General features: G+C 33.6%; 1 protein-coding gene across 2 annotated transcripts in view; it reads left to right on the plus strand.

The window, feature by feature from the left end:
* Nucleotides 1–23,432, plus strand: part of LOC132696039 (uncharacterized) — a 228,559-nt gene that overhangs the window by 21,771 nt on the left and 183,356 nt on the right. For both annotated transcript variants that reach the window (XM_060660576.1, XM_060660577.1), the window contains exon 2: nucleotides 8,608–8,665. In XM_060660576.1, the coding sequence (XP_060516559.1) occupies nucleotides 8,613–8,665 (53 nt within the window). In that variant the 5' untranslated portion in view covers nucleotides 8,608–8,612. The remainder of the gene's footprint in view (nucleotides 1–8,607; nucleotides 8,666–23,432) is intronic.

Genomic DNA, 23,432 nt, shown 5'->3' on the forward strand with positions numbered 1-23,432 from the left:
TCTAATCAAGATAACCCTCTGGTAATTCCTGGAAATAGTGCGGTGTCCCCTGCCGATATAGCTGATTAAGTTTTTATGGCACTCTGTAGGTGGTTAATGATGATTTGCGTTCCCTCCTTATAATTTTATTTGATATGAATTTGAGGTTTAAAATCCAAAATACATTTGTTACTGCAGGCATTGTATTAAAGTCGCGCGTAGTGTTAAAAATATTTTTTCGATCTTTCCTACAAGATCATGAAATTAAGCAAGGTTTACAGAATAATATATATATATAGTTGCCTCAGTCTACGTAAACCTATTGTCGCTTCAGACTGTTTTTATAGCCTCGGATGTTTTTTGGATGGTACAGGTGATATTACATAGAGGAAAAGGTGGTAATGTGACCCCCCCACTTTGTTTTTTAAGTTTTATTTAAAAAATATAGGAGTGACAAACCTCAAAGATGCATTATAAGACTTATTATTTATTTGTCTATACATGTCTGACTATGAAAAAAATTAAACGCGTACAAGCAAAAATATTATTTATTCTTAAGTTATTCAAATTTGGTATCTTGAGATCAAGTGATGGTTATGTGACCCGCTGGAGGGTCACATTAAATGTATTGCACAATTAAAAATTAACGGCAAAAATCACAAATGTAATAGTTACCTTCAGAACCTCCACAGGTTACATGAGCCCATACATTTACATTACATGCAACTTTGACACTGTACCCATGGCTCTCCAGGTCTGTCATTGCAATAAATAGTTTCGCACAGCATACTCGGCACGTTTGCGTTTTCAGGAACCACGTTTGTAAACGACACGATATAATCGGGATTCACTGCGTCTTCTTCATTTTCAGAGCCACTGCTGGTTGTAGCCTCTCTCAGGCGTCGAACGACATTCCTACCGGATCCTTCTCTGTCGTGATTACGTCTGACGCCGTGTCCGCGTCCGCGTCCATGGTCTCTTCCACGCCCACGTTCACGATTCTGTGCTAAGCGCAAAGATTCGGTTAATTGAGTTTTGTATGATGATGACGTGATCACCTTTGCTGCTGTAGCCTTTCTTCCACGATTAGAAGTCCTAGTCTTGGTCGTAGAAATTATCTGAATGTCTTCTGGTAGAACCAAACTATTCTCCGGTGTTTCTGCCTCGACACTCTCTGCTGGGGCACTCTGGTCAGCAACAGGGCCTGTATCATGATTATCAGGAGTAGGAGATGTTTGATTATTGTTAGATTCTTCCGTTAAATAATCGACTTCTGCAAAAACGTGGGGATTAAATGGATAAATGCATGTTGCACGGAAACCATTTACTGCGATTTCTCCCGTAGTGCTCTTAAGATATGCTCTGCTGAAAAGCTCAGCGATGTCGTAAGGTTTTAGCATTCTGTCAGAGTGCAAAAGAAACTTGCGAATTTCCTCACTATAGTGAGTTTTTAGGGCACCCATAAAAGTCTTGTCCAGAGGCTGGAGCTTGTGCGTTGTATGAGGCGGGAGGCTGATAATCGTGACATGATTTTCGCGGGCTAGATCTATTATTTCTATGTTGCGTGTGTGACTGTAATGGCCGTCAAAGATTGGTAATATCGGAGATTAGACCGTGGGGTTTGTTTTATCAATAAAATGCCTAAATCATTCAGTGAACAAATTGAATTGTATCCAACCAGATGGGTGAACTTTGCCAATCGAACCGGATGGCGCTCCCTTCATCAAAATGTCCATAAAGTTTTTCCTGGGGAAAATCGTCATAGGTGGCACAAATATACCCGATGCGCTCATGCAGCAAACAAGAGTACATAGTGATCCTCGTTCTGCAGCAGTTAAGGCACCTCTCTGCTTCTTGGCTTTTGTACCTAACACCTGTTGTATTTTTGACTGCACGATTGTCAATCGAGTTTCGTCAACATTAAAAATCTTGTCACCAGGATAATTAGTGTTCCTCATTTCGACTTCCAAAATATCAAAAAATTCTTTGACAGCTTGACGATTGATACCTTGAGTACGAACATATGATGTCCCTATTGGTCTGCGGAAAGATAAAGGGTCTTAGTGATCTAACCAAGCACGCCCTGCTGTTTCATTCTTAAATGTATTAAGAATACCATTTTTAACAGCTAACTGATAAGCCATTTTCCGGACATCCATTCTAGTAAGCCTAGTGAGACTCCATAAACAAAATATACTCCACTAACTTTTTTCCAGCTCAGCTGGAAGTGCCGGTTTCCTTCCTAGTGGTTTATGTACAAGCAACTCTAAAGAATCTTGAGGGTCCTTTACTAACCGTTTCAATGTAGATCTAGACACAGAATACATTTTTACATCCCATGACCTTCTGCCTTACTGCATTAATTGCTGATTTCATTTGTCCAGGATGCCATTTTTTTTGTTTCTTCCTCGAAGGAGGAGAGAGCACACTTTGTCTAGGCATCTGAAAGCAAAAAAATAAAAATATGAAAATTATGAATCACTCTTACATGTAATGTGGCCCCCGGGACCAAAATATAACCAATATGAGGGGGTCAAATTACAACTATTGAGAATATTTAAGCAAACGTACCAAAAATAATTATTACAAATCTAATTTTGTATTTTCCTTTTAATTACCGTCGAAGAACAGTTCAATGTATCCAATGTCCGAACACAATAGCCAAAACACTCTAATTATAAACAATTACCGAATTAAAATCACATAAGTTTAAAGTTTTACCGGTAACGAGTTTCAACTGTTTCGAATGAGAATCGAACATGACAGGCTATGGTGGATTTGTAAGGTACTAAATACCATGCCGCGAGCATCCCGTAGCGCATAAAACATATTAGATGGCGTTGTTCAAACATTAAAATATTGAAGGGGGCCAATATATCTGCAGGGGCCACATTACCACCTTTTCCTCTACCTTTTAATGTCGACCAAAACATCGGGCCGCTCGGATACGAGGATGATAAAGTGAAATATTTAAAATATCCCACTGTATTTAAAATTCGGAGTTTTAAAACGAATTGTTGACATGATTCCTTGATTCACATTTGACTTAATAAAATAGTATATTATGCAACAAGTTTGATAAACACCATTTTATTTACTAGTTTCAGTTGGCACGAGCGGAGCGACTGCTTAATAAAAGAGTGACCGAAGAAGTTTATTGGAATTCTATCTTGTGGTTGGTGATGGTAGATCAACGTGACAGGTTGTAACATGTGACTATTCTACGGACATCGTAAACTCAGAAACAAGAATGTGATTAAGTGCAAACAACCCATTTTCACACACGATTTTAGTGAGGCTATGCGAGACGTTATTATGTAATGGCAATAATCACGACCGACGATGGTGTGAGTGTAACTCACAACCCATAGCTTTAACTTTTTGATACCCTCCACTCATTATGATGGTTGTGCTGAAATGGTCTCTAAGGCACTTAGGGTCTATATATTTATTGCACTTAGGTGGCTTTTACTTGATGAAAATCCATTTATACATTATAACTAAAAGTTCAGATTTTCACTAAAATATATATATTGACATGACAATTGTTTCGACAACACCGCGTCTTTATCAAATGGAATATTTACAAACTACCTGCTACTATATATACCGAAAAATGACCATAAAACTTTAATTAATGTTGTTGCGAAAATTTAAGTTCAATAAAGGAGAGGTATTTAAATCTAATTGATCGTTAAGCAATACATTTGAATGTCTCATTTTGTTAATCTCCATGGCTTCCAATAAATTAAATTTTCTACTTTTTGTGGCTGTATGTAATATATCTTAATTTTATTATCTTAATATCATTATCTTATTATCAATATCTTAATATCATTAAACAAGTTGTACTGAACAATGGCTACAATCCGTCCATTAGAGATAAAATTATAAATAAAAAACAAATCCAGACAACAGTAAACTCTATTTATCCGAAACCTAATACAGAACAGGAACTATTTAAAACAATTACATACATAGGAGAACCTAGTGAAAAATTTTCAAAACATTTGTCAAAATGTAGTTTAAAAAATGGGTTTCAGAACCAACAACACAATAGGAAAATATTTAAAAAACAATAAAACGAAATGTCCGAAATCCCAAAAATCAAGTGTCTACAGGTTGAAATGCGGATTATGTCCCAAAATTTATATTGGACAACCAGGTAGATCCTTCAAGAAACGCATTAACGAACATAAAAGAGCGTTTAAAAACAATAGCCTAGATTCTAATTATGCTACAAACTTAAACACAGAAAAACACATTTGTGACGACAATTTTGATATATTACATACCTAGTAATTCCAACCGACGACGGCCTTTAAACCCGAATCAAGATAATAGCTCAACTTTAATTAAGGTTTTATGGTTATTTTTGGTATATATAGTAGCAGGTAGTTTGTAAATATTACATTTGATAAAGACACGGTGTTGTCGAAACAATTGTCATGTCAAAGTATATAATTTCGTGAAAATCTGAACTTTCAGTTCTTATTTATTCTTCTATATATTTAATTCAATTCAAAGTCAATTCTCTTCCTCACGTAAAACACATCCTTTCACCAAAAAGTTCTGAGGGTAATTGGTTCACCATTCATGATTGTTAGATATGTAAGAGACAGATTTCGATGATTTTAGTCTTTAATGTCATTGATCGAAAATATCTTGGCAGAATGAACCCCTTAGATATTAGTTTAAGAACTCGTTATTAAAACTCTGTTTGTTGTAAAATTAATACAATCAATATTTAATAATATAGCATACGTATAGGCGATAGGAATCTGCCTACCAAGTTCATCTATAGAAAAATCAAAGTTTTTAACGAACGTCCAATTAAAGATATCTAACGAGTTTGTAATATGATAAAAGTAACGGAACATTAGTCACGAACAAGCGTGTAGGAAGTGGAAAAACGGAGGTGGATATTGCCAAAGGTTACCCGTTCTTGAAGGTGCTTCGGTGTATTATAATTCACCGTTTCTCATCGGATTTTGTACGATAATGTCAGACAATTAAATACGAATTCGTTTTGGCGTGGCATAATTGAATTACCGGTTTATTAGTTCTATATTTAGAGGGCGCTCGCTGCTTGTAAATCTTTAAATGTCAATTTACTTGTAACTAATTCGTATCCATGATGTGTGAAGGCAAGACCAGGAGCAATAATAATAAATCGACATCACTTTATAACAAGCCAAATGATCTTTAATTATAGAGTGCCGATTATGTAAATATTAATTACTCGCGATTAAGTTGTTATTTACATATTATGCTATATTGAAAGTGATATTTTGTCGAGCGAGTAGGCAGAAAGCCTACGACCGTAGAACATGATTTTACGTGCGACTTAGGCATGTCAACTAGACAGAAAAACGTGGAAATAGTAACAGTTAAAGTACATTGACATTGATATTTTACGAAAATTCCTTGTACATAAGTTATATCGCATGTGATTAAACAGTTACGCTATTGTGTTTCTTTTACAACAAGAATATGCCGTATTGTTTCGGAAGCTTGTACATCGCATTTCAAAATGAATAGTTTGTAAACATTTAACTGCATTTGCGTAAGTTATGTGGGTTGGAATTGTTATCAATATTTGTTTGAATTACGACTTCAGTATTAGCTGACAAACGCCAAAATACCCTCCGCGCTCAAAATCTACCGAAAACATCAGATCACTCCTAAACCCGTGAGTAAAGTATCGGAAACGTGCGAAATTGCCATTACCATTGGTAACAAAGCTGACGTCTTAAAGTACCACTTTCTAGAGTGTTGAGCAGTGCATAATTGCGTTTTTCAAATGAGTGACGTGAACATAGCAGCCAGAGCTATGGCAATTCTCACAGAAGACCCCTTTCAGGTTGTGGCGTAAATTTTGCTTTGCTTTGCAACTAAGTCATTACTAAAATAAAAAGATCAATTTAATTAATTTCAAATATGCTGGATCCACGAATAAGGGTCAGGGCGGTGAAATTTTACAAGATTTACATTAATTATTAATCATTCAGCAAGGATAGTCCAGTACAAGCAGGAATATCTGTGCTGAATAAAAAGTCTTTAAAAAAATTGAAGGTTGGCAATGCGTTACAGAAAATCAACCTCGCTTGGAAAGACCAACACGGGAGTAATCATTTTCAACAGAAGAAATGAGAATTGAAGTTAATGGTAGTGGTGCATTTGAAATATTAAATAAATTATTGAAAAAAAATAAGTAACCGTTTAGAATTATTGTGCAATAGTGGTTCGGGCACCTGACAAAAAGTTACAAAAAATACATGAAGATATAATCGAAAAGCAACAGTAGATAAAAGAAATATGATTGTACGGTACATCCCAAATTCATTTTCTCCGATAATATATTGGAATACTTTTTTATGAGAAGTTGAATGGTGCAACCCACATTGGGATATTTCCACAATTTTGGAGGTTACAGGGTGATTTCAAGCTAAATACATTTTTGGAGGTACCATTTATCTCTTTTTATATCTAGCGCCTATAAAAAGATAAAATCGCGTTTTGATTGTTATTTTTTAGTTGTAGCCTCAACATATCTTTTTTTAACCAGAACACAAGAATTTTTTAATGCTGTTAAGTAGTGATAATTTTTCTTTTTTCAATTGTCATTAAAATAATGAATAAATTTTAATTTAAAATAATGAATAAATTTAAAAACAAAATAGGGATTGTGGTGTCCTATACCATCATGAAAGGACATTTTTATATTTCTGTTCTCAATAAATATTTATAAAGCCGTATTAGCCTTAGGAGTCATAACTTGAAAAGTAGGATCAACCCCCTAAACTGCAAAAAAATGAATTCTATATAAAATATTTATAAAAAAACGTATTCTCAAAAATACATTTAGTTTGAAATAACCTTGAAACTTCAAAGTTGTGTAAATATATACATAGTTGTTACTTGTGCTCATTATATTTCCGATAAAAAACTAGTCTAATAAATGTGTATCTTTAATTGTTTTCAAGATAACCCTCCCTTGAGAGTACAGTCTATTTGAAATGCACTTTGCCTAGATCAGTAGCCTAAATTTCTGCAGCGACTTCATTTCTGTACAAATTAAGATTAACTGGTAAGTAATTATTCCTAACTTATCGGTCGAAAGTGTATCCTATACTACGCTGATCTGAATAAAACTAAAAAAGTCGCTTATGAAGCTCTAGGAAATGTTGATTCACGCCGAATAAAGCTTTCCCTATCGGTAAATAAATCATATAGATCTTATACGGGGCAAAAAAGGATACGTGGAAATGTAAATGTTAAGAAGAAAGGAAGCCTGATAGGTAATTACATGCAAGAATGTACGAATATACGGAACTAAAGAGAAAAAAAAATAGGTGAGGGAGAAGAGAGAGAAGTGCCTTAGGTCAGTAAGTAAGGTAAAACATATTGTAAAATATCTAAAAAATGGAAAGTCGCAGGATTGGCAGAAATTTCAAATTAGCTAGCAAGAGCGGCAGATCAAGTCAGTAGTTTCAAAGTGGTTTAAGAATCTAGCCAGGGAAGGTGAACAACATTTTAATCTATTCACGATATCCCGTATTCACTTTTGAAAACGGTGGTCAAATCGTAGTCTACACTAAAAAAACCTTTTATTGCCTGTTAGCAGGGTGAATTATAAAAGTCGGCCGTTCGCATCGTTTGGCTCATCTTTGTGCTCCCAGTGTTAAATTAATCTCGATGCGAACAGAATCCGGCGCGCTGAAAGCACCACGATAATACATTTAACCTTTGCCTAAAGCGTTTTAGCGGACTCCGTCATATAATCACCACGATTTAACATAAAGCTACGAAGTGTATTATTTAATTAAGGGGTTTTACTCAAATGAAGACCGGGGTCAAAAGAGAAAACTTTGGCCAATGTTAATTTTGGCCTCTATTGAAAAATCTCAAGGTCATTGGAAATCCTAGAACTTTGCTGGCCGTTTTAATTTATGACAGCTTAGTTATTGAGTAAGAGTGTTTATAGGGTTCCGTGAGGATAGTGAACACCGTCCCAGATCCCTAAACATAAACATTATATACAGTAAATCAAATGCATCAAATCTTATTTGACCAACTGCAAGCCGGGAACTTATTGGGGTCTAAGATGTCTTATCATCACTTGATCACTTTGTTATCGGACATGTTTGTAAATGGACCGGTCTTAGTACGACGAGACTTTTCAATTGTTTCAATTTCCTTGTAGGTAAGTTTTTCTCGCGCTCAAATGAGCGTGGTGAACAGTTTATTAAAGAAAACAAGTTTAGAGTGCGGGCAAACAATGGAAAATAGACAACACGATATAAAATATTTTTGTTTCGAAGGTAGTTTCAGATTTATATAGGCGTTAAATGCCCGAAAATAAAATACGGCGTATCGCAAAGTTTAATAATAGAGTTGTTTTCAGCATGAAAGTTTAATCTCATACTGGTTTAAAGAGTAGTAAATCTTTTCTCCCTTCGGCATGAAAATTTCTCTTTCTTTCTTGAGGAAAATATTAAGCGTGGGATATGAGTTGTAACACAATTCATGCGCCCCCCACGCCTGGAGACTTATTTTTTTCGCGGAGATAAAAAAGAAAAGAAATTTAAAGTTTTCCCTAATGGTTTTTCTTTCTCGTTGTTTTAGGTGGAATGGCACGGGCCGGTATGGCGCTTAGGAGAGGAGGCAATCAAGGAAATACAGAGTGAGTAAACAAATTCTAAATTTGTTAAGATAAAACGTAAAAAGTATGACCGAAAAAAAAAGCGATTTGAGGTCAAACCTAGTTAAGGGATTTTTGATTTTTTTCTTATTGCGAAGTTTAGCGTAGGTTGTTACATTATTCGTATCCTTGATATTGCTCGCTAAAGCCTATTTTATTATGCAAATTATAAATATTGCAAATTTATTCGGAATATAGTCATGCATTTGGTGTTGTCAAAAGATGCCTTTAAAGATCCTATAAAACGGTGTATGACATTAAAAATTGTTATCGTTTTGCATGAACGGTTGGACATGTTGAAGCCGATTGGAGATATGTCGACCAACCAAAGTGGAAAACAGCCAATCAGATTCCGGCAGCAGCGCGTATGATTGCAACTGACTCTGGCGTGAAATGTTTTCGGTTGATTTTGTAATCTAAGGGGCGCCGTACAATTTGATTTTGTGTCATATGTTTCGCACATGTTTATGAAAAGTAAGAAACATTTTATATCAGGTTGAACAAATATGAATTTAGTAAATGATAAATGGGCCATGAAAATATATTTTTTTCGATAGCTGAAACGCGTCTATAGGCGTAGGTTTAATAAAATACAATATTTAATACTTTTTACAAAACTTCTGGATTCCTCGTGCGTCGGTTTTTGCTGAGTCGAACTTGCTAACGTTTCGCCAATCATCCTGTTGGCTTCATTAGAGCTTGACTGAAACTGGCTCTCATTTTACTGTGTACCTGCTTATATATTGTTTGAAGGGGGCGGAGCTAAATGAGGGACATAAACACCATCTCGGATGACTGATTCCCATATTGGTGACAGGTTGTGGTTAAGCTTATTAGGTTGTTTATAGATTTCTAGAGACTCTCGGATTTTTCGTTGGTAGAAGAACTGATTACATGCAAGAATTTTAGTTTTATCGAAAAAAATTTTATGTCCAGTTTCGTAATTGTGTTTCGCAACTGCTGATTTTTTTTTGCCCGTCTATAGTTAAGTTTGTTGCTAAAATAAAACTGCGTAGCAATTCGAAATTTAACTAATTAATATTAACAGAAAATACTGTTTATGTAAAAAGTACTCTGATGTGTCGTTAACTGGAACCTCGACTGGAACTAACTACAATCGACTTCGAGTGATAACGTAGTTAAATTTACCTGCAAATGGCATCGCTGTGCAGAAACCCCTCAAAAAGATTAATTACTAGTAAATTAATAAGCAGAGGTGAATTGGTCAACAAAAATAGCTGGAAATCATTCTCAAAGCTTGCCACTAGGTCAAGTTAACAATTCAAATGATTTATTTCAAATTTTTTGACCATATGAGCAGAAAGTTAGCAAAGTGATTAAAATTCAATTCACAAGTGAAGTAATTGGTTGCATAATTTCGTGCTGTTTTCAAGTTGAATCAGCATTTTCAGTTTTTAAGTTGGCGTCGTTTATTTTGTCAGTTATTTGGTTTGGCTTGATAAAAACCAATAACAATAGCTTGCTACTTTTTTGTTCTTTATAAAAACAGACACAAAGGCAAATCATCGATCTATTTTATCGAATAATGTATCTTGTACCAGAAAGTGAATTAAGAATTTTAGATTGCTCAAACAAAACATATGATTAAACTATTAGCCAGTGACTTTAAGTCCGTTTGTTTTGTAGCGTTGAACTCAAATATTTTTGGCGTACGTATTTATTTTGGTGTACTATTTGCGTATAGGTCCCGCTGAAAACGAATGAAACCCTCCGAAGCACAAAAGATGTGACTTGGCATTGTGAGGCCTACTAACGAAAAACAAATAACTTAGACGGATAAGAAAGGAACGTAATAAAATGGGTGACGGGGAGCGTTGACATTTGCCGAATTACTTAACGTGCGTTTCTTTTCATTTGCCGTTCGTCATATTTGAAGTCTTTTGGAAAAAGAAATTGCAGTTGTCTGTAGTTGGGGATTCGTATTTACATCAGCCGCTTTGTGCAAGTTTCCTCTTCATCCTTGCATTAGTTTCGTACATCGTGGAGGTGTATACCGAGTGGCTGGCAGTGGATAGCGTACCAAGGGTTTTGAGGACGCATTAATGGATGATTTTATATGAATATGGCAGAAATCTAGTTTAAATTACAGCGCCGTGAAGATACCTGAAAGTTAATATCTTTTTCTTCTTTTTTAAATTCGAATTGCTCTGAGAACTAATTGTCGATGTCACATTAGAAAATGTTATCGAAACACTTGTACATATTTATGTGTTTCTGTTGGTACTAATTGCAAAGGAATCTTTGAAAAAACAACAAACAACTAACTTTGTTGTGAATGGTTCGTTTTAACAATTGAAGCCCTAAAAAAGTTGTGAAGAAAAAAGCTCTGGGTAATGCCATAATTATTTTTACGGCCTTGCGTGCCAATAAGAATAGATAATGGTTCAACTTTAAATCCTGTCTCATGTCATCGAAGATTTAATTAAATTAATAAGAATATATTTGATTATTGCATATTATATCCGAGATAAGGTATTGACTCATAATATAATGTTGACCCTGTACAAATAATAAGCAGTATATTGGAATCCGTAGTCCTTTATCGAATCGATCGTCGTGGATCACCAAATGGGGTATGAGCCTTGTGGCATATTCAGTTTATTCATGTTGGTCAATATTTGCGACTATATCGTAGTATTTGTGTTGGCTTTAAGGTACGCCTATCTTGTATATTCGTATTACCCGGCTTGTTCTAAGACCCTACCTCGTGGGATACGTAAATCATAATGTTAATTAATTAATAACATTTTTTCTTTCACATCAATGTTTTAGTTAATTTTCAGGCGATATATTTAACTTGTTATACATAATTAAAGAGTATCATCGATTTGCAAATTTATACGAATTTTGGCAAAGCTCAAACGTGTTCTGCGCATTGACCCGAAAATATAAATATCATATTCAACAAAAACAAAAAATGCATCCTGATTCTAAAATAAAAGTTACTGGTGTTAGTAATAATAATAATATTAATTTTTACCAGGGAAACTTACTTCGTCTTTAAAGTTAGTTAGTCTTTAGTCTGTAGTTAGTTTTAAAATTGTACTGGGTATTCGTCTGATATTTCCGAAAAGGTAAGAGCTGCAAGGTCGGTTAAGAAGTTTGCCTTTTTGATACTCATTCGACCGCTCTCTTACAGTGTTACCCAATTCTGTTTAGTTTATAAAATATATACTGATTTGTTAAAAACGGTTAGTTTTCCAAAATTTTAAGGCAAGGCACTTGGCAATATATAAACGAGTTTTGACAGGATTTCAAAGACAGGTGGTATTTCCGAAAATATCCCGGAAAAACTGAAACTTATAGAAAAATTATAAAAATATCTATTGAATTGATTTTGAAATGCACCATATACTTAATTCAGGGTAGAGCAATACTGTTGTTTATTTCTCACTTCTGAAAGAACGTTTTAGTAGAATAAAATCAAAAGATAAACAGTAAAACATATTTCGAATATACAGGGTGTTTTATAAAGGTGTGACAATACAAAAATAGTTTTTTTTTAAGAAACACCATATACATTTTGCCGATATTGCTGTTCCTGCAGGCAATGTTTAGATAACACGGTGAAGAAATACACCAATTTGTTGTTTAATAGTAACAAAAACATATTTTAAGAAAACAGCTTATTATTATTTATTTTATAAACAAATAAAGTAAAATTAAAAAAAACATTTTTTTGCCTTCTTTATGTATAAGGTTTTTTTTGGATTTGAACTTTTATTGTAATTCTTAAAAGGGCACTGGTGTGGGTTTTAGCTGTTTGTGTCCCAGAGAGCAAAGAAGTAAATAATCTATTTTCGCCTAGATAGCGATAGCTTTCCAAATGATTAATAAAAGCTATTGTACAAAAATTAAATCTTTTCTTCCCAAAAAAAATTACGGTGTAATAATAATCGTAATCATAATTTGCGAAATATATGTTTTTGAAACACCCTATATAATTAAGCATATTTTAAGAATGTTTGATTTCGATTACATGAGATATTTATTAAAACTTTTTTTGTGTTAAATAAGGTAGATATTACAATTATCTGCGCTATTGCGCCACCCTGTATATTTTATATATATTTACGTTCTGGAATTTGCTAAGCCCCTTCCAAATACCTCACATTATTTTCCAGACGCCGTTTTAATTTACTTGTTAAAATAAGGCAATAGTATACCGGCCTGAATTGATTTTGTTCTCGGTGGGAGGTATAAGTAATTGCGTCGCGACGCAATATTTTAACGGGGCGCGATTGCAAAAATTAAATATCGTCTCGTCAGAATTATCATAACACGATTTTCGCGCCAGCAGCGTTTCCCCGGACAACGTTTCCCGTAAGCGGAAATAATATTCGAGCGAAATTGCCAACATAAAAATGTTCGCGTTGCCATATTAGGGCATTCTATTTTCGAACGGGCCGCATTCGTTTCGGTTCTTTTCGGATTTTGCGAATATTTACGATTGAGTTAACGGCAAATAACGCGCGTATTATGTGAAACCTGTATGCCAAAAAGGTAGAAACGTAAAATGACACCTGTCGAATGCTTCCGTTGGGGTAACAATTAACCAAATTTTTTTTTCGTTTTTTCTTCTAATAATTATAAATTCTTGTTATTTATATTTTGCGTAATACCAGGGTTAAAATGGCCGGCTTAAAAATTCTAAAAAAAAAGGCTATTCCATATTGTTATGACTGAATCATAATTAATTTATTGAAAGCGTTATTTTTTGGATAATTCTATGGATTTAGCCTAAGCCAGAGCTTTCGAAAATCTTATAAATACCAATAACAAACTTTTTAATCTATTGAAAAATTGTTACTAATCAGAAACGTTTTTTTATTAAATGTTTATTAATATATAACATTATAAATAGGGGGGCACAACGGACCTCTCATAAATAAAATAAATCGACTTTATGGTCAAAAAATAATTAAAGGCTTAAGTGGGCCGCTTTCCCCACCCCCCACCCCCCCAAAACTGTTTTATTGTGCTAAGCTTTACTCCAGGAACGAAGTAAAGTACATACAACTAAAATAACTGCGTATATTAGTCTTATGCAAGTATTGTGATATTTTAATATTGTTATTCCTGACTGTGACATATCCCTATGGTATGTCCGTTGTACCAATGAATCTAAGATCTTATTATGACCGTACATCTTCCGTTCCTCCAACAGAAGAACTCTGTACCCGCAATAAAATACTGTGCCTGTATGAAGAGCCAAGAGTTACGATGAAAATTTGAATGAAATGAGCTTCCATATAAGAGTCCCTAAATAAGAGTTCCAGCTCCAGCTCCAGTAAAAGTTATGGAATTCCAGTCTTTTCAGAAGCCGATTTACCCTAAGAAAGATGCGTAGCAGAGAGGAGGAGAACGTCTACTACTATTTATCTATCTCATTTGTTTTGATTACTACGGTATCCTATTGGTTGGTGGTGGACGGAAACAGGGGCTTTGCTACAAATTGTCAAAGTTTTTCAACGTTTTTACTTCTTCTAATGAGTTTTTTGTAATTTGGACAAAGTTCTTCAAATATTTCGATCAACCAAACTAATAAGAAAATTGAAGAATAATTTTTCAACGTGATTCTGGATAAACACCTTGTAACTTATTTGAAAATGTAATTGTGAATTATTGTACGGCTGGCAACTATATTTTGTTATTAAATAATTAACAGGTGAAATATTGGGTTTTAATTAACTATAGCAGTAAAACGTCTCAAATATAAAATTGTGTCCATTTGAATCAGGCAAGTTTCAAATATCGGTAATCATGTCAATTAATACTTTAGGTTGACTTATTGCTTAAAATGTTCTTACCGATGAACTGATATCCATCATGTTCATCAAAATTAAGACATAAATGAAGATGGATGTTCTGTCGGACCTTTTCGTATAAGCTCTTAATTTCCGGGTTCCTTGTCGTCGTGTAGAGTGTGTCTCATCACAGCGTATATTCTTCATTACTCCAAAATACTGAAAAATTACAAATGGACGGGACTTAATTATTTTAAATGTAACACATTATATAATATTGTTTGCTATTTCTAGATTAAGCACTTTTCAAGTTAGATATCCTGCGGTGCTCTGGCACTATTTTATTTGTCGGTTGGCAGCTTCCCTAAACTAAAACTCTTTGTATTTATTTGCAAATAAAGGTATTTTTCAGATTTATTTTTTATAGATAGAAATATGGAACTAAAAAACGGTATATGGTGTTGCCTGTTTAAAGACCATTTTTCGACGAAATAAATATAAGAAAGTTTAATTAATTAAAAAAAATGTAATTTAATGATTTTGTAATTTTTATTATTTGTATTTACAATATTTGCATCACACTGTACAATCATTTGCGCTTGTAATATTTCCTTCGATTTTTTTAAACGTGATAATAAAATGAGAGGCGCTTGTGTTCTTGGAATTAATATCACTCTTGTGACCCTAAACCCGAAAGGAAAAGTTCGTGAAAAGTTCGAAGCTGATAAACTTTCTTTAAGTCCAACACTAAGACTGAAAATAAACATTTGGAATACAAATTTTTAATTAGCAAAAAGTTTTTCTTTAACCTTTGCTCCCGACGAGATAGTTTGTCTTTTGGCGAGAAACTTTAACATTTGCATATTAAAAATGTTCCACGTTTTTTTCATCGAAGTAATGGCAAGGTTAAAACTAACAACTAAATTTTTTTCAAGTATTTTGCCGACGATTGACAGTTCACATCGCGGTAACTACGAAAATCCACAATCAGTATATACATGTATAGGGTGGGCCGTTTATCTTACCTTAGGTCAGAAACTGTAGGGGATGGAGCTAAAAGTTAAATACAGTAGTTAATTGTTGTATTACAAACCTTCAATGTATTTTAATGTTGTATATACGAGGTCATCATTTTTCGTGGGCGAGTATCAATCAAAATTCTAGAAATATTTAAGTCTAACCGTTTTTGATATTTTTAATTTTTTATTCCAAAAATGACATTTGCAAGACGTAAAATATCTGCCAATTTCTTCGTTCGGAAGCGTTTATTGTTTCACTTGAGTAAGTTTTTTGTAGACAAGGGACTGGAATAACGGATTTCATAAGAAATTTCGATACATATTAATATAGGGTACGCGAAAATTAAAATTTAAAATGATTTTTAGAAAAATTTCAAAAAACTTTTTTATAGTCTTGTAAGGTTGTATATGCCTAATATTATTACTTTTTAAAATATTTCCTTTTAAACATATAAGTCAGTGTAAGGTTGCTTTGACAGCATTTAAATAAAATAGATGCTAGAACGCTGCCTCCTTGGACGCGGGTTTGTTGTTACTGTCATAATTCAAATATTTTTTGATACCTTATTGATTTATTTACTTACTGTTTATAAATTTAATTTTTTCGCTTGCTTCCGTATCATGTTTAACACAGAGGAAAAGATATGTTAAAAAGTTACATATTTTCTGGCTCTTAAGGAGATGATCAAAAAAAAGGATTTACCAACACTATCCTATAAATTCTGTCCGGTTCAGAAATTAGAGCACGGGATTACAACATCAGGTTAGATTTTTGCAACGATCTTATGGAGAGACACTTTTCAGAAAATATATTTGCTAATATTATTTGGACAGATGACTAATATTTTTATTTGAAACTATACCCATTACTGCAGCAATAAAAATAATAATAAACGTATGGAAGTTACAAGATCCAGGTAAAACTTCTGTCATAGTATGGTGCGCCATTTGGAGGTTCTGAATAATAGGTCCAGTATTTTTTGATCAGAATTTAAATTCCCAAGGCTACTTAGAACTTTTAAATATTATTCGTCCCTTTGTTGAAAATGAAGTGCTTAAAAAGCAACAATGAAATTTTATTAGGCAGTAGGATGGCGCTCCGTATTACAAAAATCAAGAAATTAACACCTATTTAAATGCACACTACAGAGAATGGATTAGTTAGAATGGTAGTTACGCTTGGCCTCCAAGGAGCCTCGACTTAACTCCCATACATTTTTTTCTATGGAGGGACACTTAAACAGGAACCGTCAACGGATATTTTAATGGGTTAGAAATGTTAGAAATGCCATTATGCATTTAGAAACTTGTAGTACTACTTGTATTGCCCAATGTGGAGGATATATTGAACAACTGTTACAATAATTATTATCTTTGTAAGCTATTAATTTTTTATTGATCGTTCGTTAATAAAATATTCACCAACGTTATCGCGTATCCTTGGTCTTATTCTGTATAAATAATGCGTACATTATATTTCGATCTTCATAAGCCCATCGGCAAGATTATGGTCAACTATGAAATGGTAAATCATAGCACTTTGGCACTTGTTTTGTTCAAACACCGTCATAGCCATCTTGCACTAACTGAACGTATATGGCAACAGCATATTTTTGTGTTTAAAAGGAAATATTTCAAAAACTAATAATATTAGGTATATTATACAAAATTGAGTTAATTTTTAATGCTAAATATGGCAAGATTATAAAAATAGGTAGTTTCCATTAAAAATATTTTTTTTGCAGTTTTTTTAATTGCATTTTAAATAATATTTTTCGCGTACCCTGTATTAATATATATCGAAATTTCTTATCCGTTATTCGAGTCCTTTGCCTACAACAGAACTTACTCAAGTGAAACAATAAACGCGTCGGAATGCAGCAACCTCTTGCAAACGTTATTTTTCTATATGTCTAGAATTTTGTATAGAATTCGAAAGTGAAGTAATTAAGTTGATATTCGCCCCCGAAAAATTTAACACCCTGTATATACAAAATAAAAATAATTTAAAGATTAGTAATATCTCAATTAACTTTTGTATTTAACTTTTGGCTCCATCCTTATAGTCTCGGAGATGTGGGGGTGTGCCAAGATAAACGGCCGACCCTATATATCCAACACTACAGATTATAATAGTAGTAATATTGTTTTTTCTCATTTGATACATTTTTCTGTATATTAAAAAAGTCATATAAAAATAACGTACAATATTTACAATCAATACTAAAACAAATAAATTCACCAAAAAAAAAATAGAACCAATTTTAAGGATGCAGTGATACGCGAAGAGACAGAAAGACTTTAAGATATCTAAATAGTTATTCTAACTGTACAATCTAGGGCATTGCAATAACTTTCTAATACGTTGTTTAAAAACGGCCAGGTATTGTAAAACCAATATTTATTAAATAATACTAAGCCAATATTGTATCATATTCATGCCCATTTGATAACTGTCAAAATGTGAAAGATCATTGAAACACCTCCTCTACATAATATAATTTCTGGTCAGAAGCTTATTATTTGCAGAAATACAATTTAAATTTCTAAATAAATGACAAGTTGGATTTATTCTGCTAATGACATATTTTCAGTGAAATTTCCAGTCCGAATGTTCACCAATTATTGTTTTGAGAGTTGTTAAATATTTTGTAGAGTTTTGTTTTTCAAATTCAAACCATATTTGTTTTCAAAAAAATTACTTCTACTATCGGTTTTTTTAATTTCTAATACATATAGCTATAACGCCCACTGCAATCTCTCACTAAAATAAACTGCGGGTAGGACTCTAATTCATACCAACAAATCAAAAACGTAAATATCAGAACAAACGCAAAATGCGCGTTTGGTGGCGGATCTTTTAGGTTCATTTTCTTTTCCGCTATAACCATCGCTTGTACCTACATACCCAAGACATCTCCAGGGCATTACCGACATATTGAAATTTTACGTGTCTAAAGCAATCTAACGGAAAACCTTGTGTTTGCTCGTGTGTGGCTGGCGGCATAATTGAGTTTTAATTACAACATCCATCATTGAATGCGAGAAACATAAATGTAAGGTTCTGTCGGGTTCTGATAAAATTTTTGTTTGTTGGGTACTAATTATAAAATATAAAAAAAAACAAATAAATTGAACAAGAAAGAAAAATGTCGATGTATTCGTTTTCGATAGACCGTTTTAAACATAAATGCAATTTGTCTTGAAACCACTATGAGTTTGAAAAATTTGCATTGTTGTTGTTAATTTTTAGTTTCTTGATCAAAAGAATATTTAAAAATTTAGCGGCGTAGCCTCTCTATACGACACAGAATAAAACGATGATTAGAATGGTAATGAAAAATCGATGTAATACTTTGTACCTTGAAAATTAGACCAAATCAAAACTAAAGAATTTGGAACAAATGTATATGAACCTTTCTACTTAAAATTTGTTCGGGAATGCGCCTTTAAATTTAGAGCAATTCTTTAAGTAACACCCTGTATCAATTTTGATGACGCAATAGTTACCATGCTAATCATTATTTTGCCAAGTTTTGATACTAATAAAAGTCTATCCTAGCATATTTTCTATATTTAATATGTTAGAAACAAAGCAAGAACAAAAAATTATACATAGATAGTAGTTACTTTGTTCACTGTTTTGAGCCCGCATGCTTTATGACATCGGCGTTTCTTGCGACTTGTACCTTTCAAGGAAATTCTGTTTGGTTAACAATTCCATCCGGGCGATTAATGGAAAAGGAATAAAAGGGAATCTTCTTTCGTCTTTTCGGGGACCATTAATTAGGTCTTATCGTGCCACTGGAGTGTTGAATAAATGTATTTACTTCTTCCGGCCCAATTAATCATCCGTCATTTTGTCGGTTTGTGTGTCCCCGGAGCGCCCAAATGTAATGCTAATAAATTCGCATAATTAGGCAGGAGTTCAAAGTTTTCCGACTAGAAACGAAATCAACGTCGCTTTTTTCACGTTCCGCTGCTCAACGTTTACTTAAATCTTGTGTTTGCCAATGCGCACTTTGCCGTATTTAATGCGGATTACTCGTAGCGTTTAATTAATTGACGGCGTCTAACTATTCGTCTATGAAAAATGTATGGATTTCTAATTAATTAGATGATTTGTATTCACTTGCGAATGTAATACGACGATCTGACGACAAGATTTTTTAAATCCCCCATGCCTACGATCAGATAGCTTACAGAGTCAGAAGTCCGAGAGTCAAGAGATTCTCCGACCTGACGCTTTGGAAGAAAAGTTCTTACAATACCGGTCTAAGTTTAGTTTAGTTCAGTATCTTGAGGATAATATTTCGTTACAAAAAATGAATGAAATGTTGTCTTTGCTAGTTCCGGCATTAGTGCTGGCAAACTAAAATTTGCGAATTTTATCTTTTTGCCAGTTTAGATTATAGAAAAATAAATCTACAAACGCATTGTCATCAGAACCTCATCTTTTTTTGTCGTCAAAATCGCCGTCGGCGTTTCCTTTTTCTTAAACCATCATCAATTTTAAATTTTTCTTATGGACACAATACGGGATTTTTACATTTTTGAATAGCATCTTTTATTATTTTGAAAATTGAGAAATGCGAGATGTGATAACACTAACTAAAAAAAAAGAACAAGAATAAATTGAAAACATTTTTAATCTTCTTGCTTTAAGTAATAATAACAATAATAATATTATTAAATTGTTTATTGCCAATAAAGCTTTCACCTCAACATAACGCTAGATTCTACTGAGTACAAGACGCTTTAGTTTAATAGCACATTAAATTTAAATTTGAATTTGTGATAATCAATAACATTTGTCATAGAATTCATAACAACTAAGCTGGAGTTGCGGAACTTGTCTGCTACTTTGAGTGTTATTTATTTTACAAATCACGGAGACAGACTAAAATATAAAAAACAAACAGACCAAAAGAAGGGAAGAAGAACCAAAATAATGTATTGCATTATTTGAAGTTGCTTTTAGTCAGAGCCTTAAACTTAGTCAATGACTGTGGGACAATTTTCCACTAACGAACTAGACAATTGATAGCCGAACCCTTCAGATGTTATAATATTTTTCATTTCAGCATAAATTATGTTATATAATTTATTTCCAACATATAGAAATGTTCGCTGCCCTATCCATTTCTTTTCAAATGGTTGTGTTAATTTTTTTTCGTTTTTTCTCGACTAAAGTGATCATGAGATGAGTGGCGTCATCGTTTCCAACCAGGGAAAACACTGTATGCATCTAATTATTCGGGTATTTTTTCTTTCTCGTGTCTTTTCCACATACATATGAATTATTGACAATAGGTAATTTTATATATAAATAGATAAAGATAATTAAAAAACTTTTGAAAACTTCATTGACAACCTGTACTCTGAACACACAGAAGTAAAAGTAAAAGTTGGAAAAGAAAATCGGTAAAGGGGCAGGATACTTCGTTAAGTGTTTCCCGTCCTCCCGGGAACGGAGTCTAGACAAATTTGTAAAATCGATAGATTTACGCGACGAATCTTGTGGACTTGGGACATAATTTCTCCCAATGGTCTCTTATTAACAAATTGCTAATGTTCAGAAAATTTTGTATCACGAAAATTTGATTAATAAATTATAAAAAGTAAATTTATGTTGTTGCAGTATTTGCACAAATGAACTTGACCGAAGTAGGACAAAACTAAATGCCTTTTTCTACTGCAAGCTCCAAATTACGCAACTGTGCACTGAGTATGCGTGATACTGTAATTTTTATTGTTATTTTTGTTACTTTATTACTTTAATACATATTGTGCCATCTCATTATTTCCACACTTAATTTCATATACATATAGTTAAATCTCTTTTGTTCAGTGCATTTAGAAAAACCATGTCTCCCAGCAGTTTTGAAATTTTTAACACTTCATTTTAATTCTGGAATATTTTTTAATATGGTCAATGGCCAATGATGACGAAATGACCAAGTTTCAGTCGCGTATTGAAATTTTCAAGGCACGTTTTTCTAGTAGTTCTTAAAATTGTTATCAATACTTTTTACAAAACTTCTGGATTCCTCCTCCGCCGGTTTTTGCTGAGTCGAACTTGCTGACGTTTCGCCAATCATCTTGCTGGCTTCTTCATAACTTGACTGAAACTGGCCCGCATTTTACTCTGTACCTGCTTATATATTGCTTGAGGGGGCGGAGCTAAATGAGGGGCATAAACACCGTCTCAGATTCTCAGATCACTGTTTCCCATATTGGTGCTCTGAAGCTCTGAAGAAGCCAACAGGATGATTGGCTAAACGGCAACAAGTTCGACTCAGCAAAAACCGGCGGAGGAGGAATCCAGAAGTTTTGTAAAAAGTATTACAGTAGCCTGTGGAAGTTTCTTCGAAAATTTTTTTATCAATGTTTAAAAAATACACAGTAGTCAAGATTATCTTAAAATCTGTGATAGTCCTCGATTTGCCTTCCATCTGCGTGATTGTGAGCATAAATTTTGCTGATTTTGCAAAAAAAAAACACTTGTTTGATTCTGCTACAAAAGAGTGAACAGAGGTTTTCGAGGTAGGTCAGCGGTAATATTAACAGATTTAAATGTAGCTACATCTAATATAACATCGCAGAAAATTGTACACACTCGCAATTGATGCGAAATGATGCCATTGTTACAGGATCATGTGCTTTATATATCAAAAGCTTTAAGTTATCTTGCGTCTAAAATCCTGAACACACAGAATGAGATTAGCAGTAATATGTATAGAGTTTTTTTCAATTTTCTCTGTGTTATCGAGTTATAGGAGGAAATAGGCCAAAGCTGAATTCGATTCATTTGATCAATATTTTAGCGCAAAGCTTCTTCCAAATATATGTTGCAGTTTCATTCAGTTTATTTTAGAATTTATTTTTGTATATTTTCATTGTTGTTCAAATGGGGTTTACGATCTGTAAAATGGAACATTCACGTTTTAAATTGCGGAAGCTTCACGGATTCACTAGATCATTAATTTCGGCTGTCTATGTGCTATAATATCCAATTTTCCTTTTACATTATGCACGAGAAATCACCGCAACCGAGTTTTCAAATGCGAATTCGTTATTAATAATGCAATCCTCTTTAAAAGCTCGACCGATGAAAGTGATGCGGATGCGGTGCCATCCGACGCATTCTGGCTAAAATATTCGCCGTTGTTACGGAACACTCTAAGATCAATATCTTGGTCCCGACAGGACTTTCACTCCCTCTGGAGCTGCAAAACTCACGATGAGGGTCGCCGGCGGTATGCGGGAAAAGAGATGGGGGAATGGATACAGATATTAGGTCTGTTACCAAGGTTATAGCGGAATACGGTGTACGTCAAAAAATACCTTCGCTTGCGGAAAAGGAAAGTTACGGAAAGAATTTATCGATCGCCAGAGGAAACACATTTTTATTGTGAATGGATTACATTATGGTAATATGGTCCTCCAGTAGCAAGTTTGAAGATATTTGTTTTTATATAAATAGTTATAGACATTTTAGCAGGAAGTTGCATATGGTCTTTAGTGAGATGGTGGTCTTCGGAGGCGGTATTGCTGGAAAATATTTAATTTTGCCTTACCTCATGTTATATCCAATTGCCTAAAAACCAGTAGCCAAGAGATAATCACAACCTTCACTGCGTTCTTGTAAAAGATGATTATAGAATTTGCCACAGGCGGTGGAAGAGGTAAAATTGTTTCTGACAAATGCATTTGTTTATTCGATAACCTAAGAATCATTTTCAACAAACTTGTGTTCAAAATTAACTCAGCACTTTAGCAATTATGTCTTTGTTTTTGCACTCTTAGCGTTGGTATAATATAAATAAAGATAACTACACAGTATTGCAATAGAAAATATTTAATTTTTAATTAAACTTGGAAGAATTATACAAAATTATAGAATTTACTTAAATTTACAAAAATAATTACCAATTTACAAAACTTCAGTAACTCGTAGTA

This window comes from Cylas formicarius, unplaced genomic scaffold (assembly GCF_029955315.1).
Source record: "Cylas formicarius isolate icCylForm1 unplaced genomic scaffold, icCylForm1.1 PGA_scaffold_1__22_contigs__length_36826433, whole genome shotgun sequence".
NCBI classification, from domain to species: Eukaryota; Metazoa; Arthropoda; class Insecta; order Coleoptera; family Brentidae; genus Cylas; species Cylas formicarius.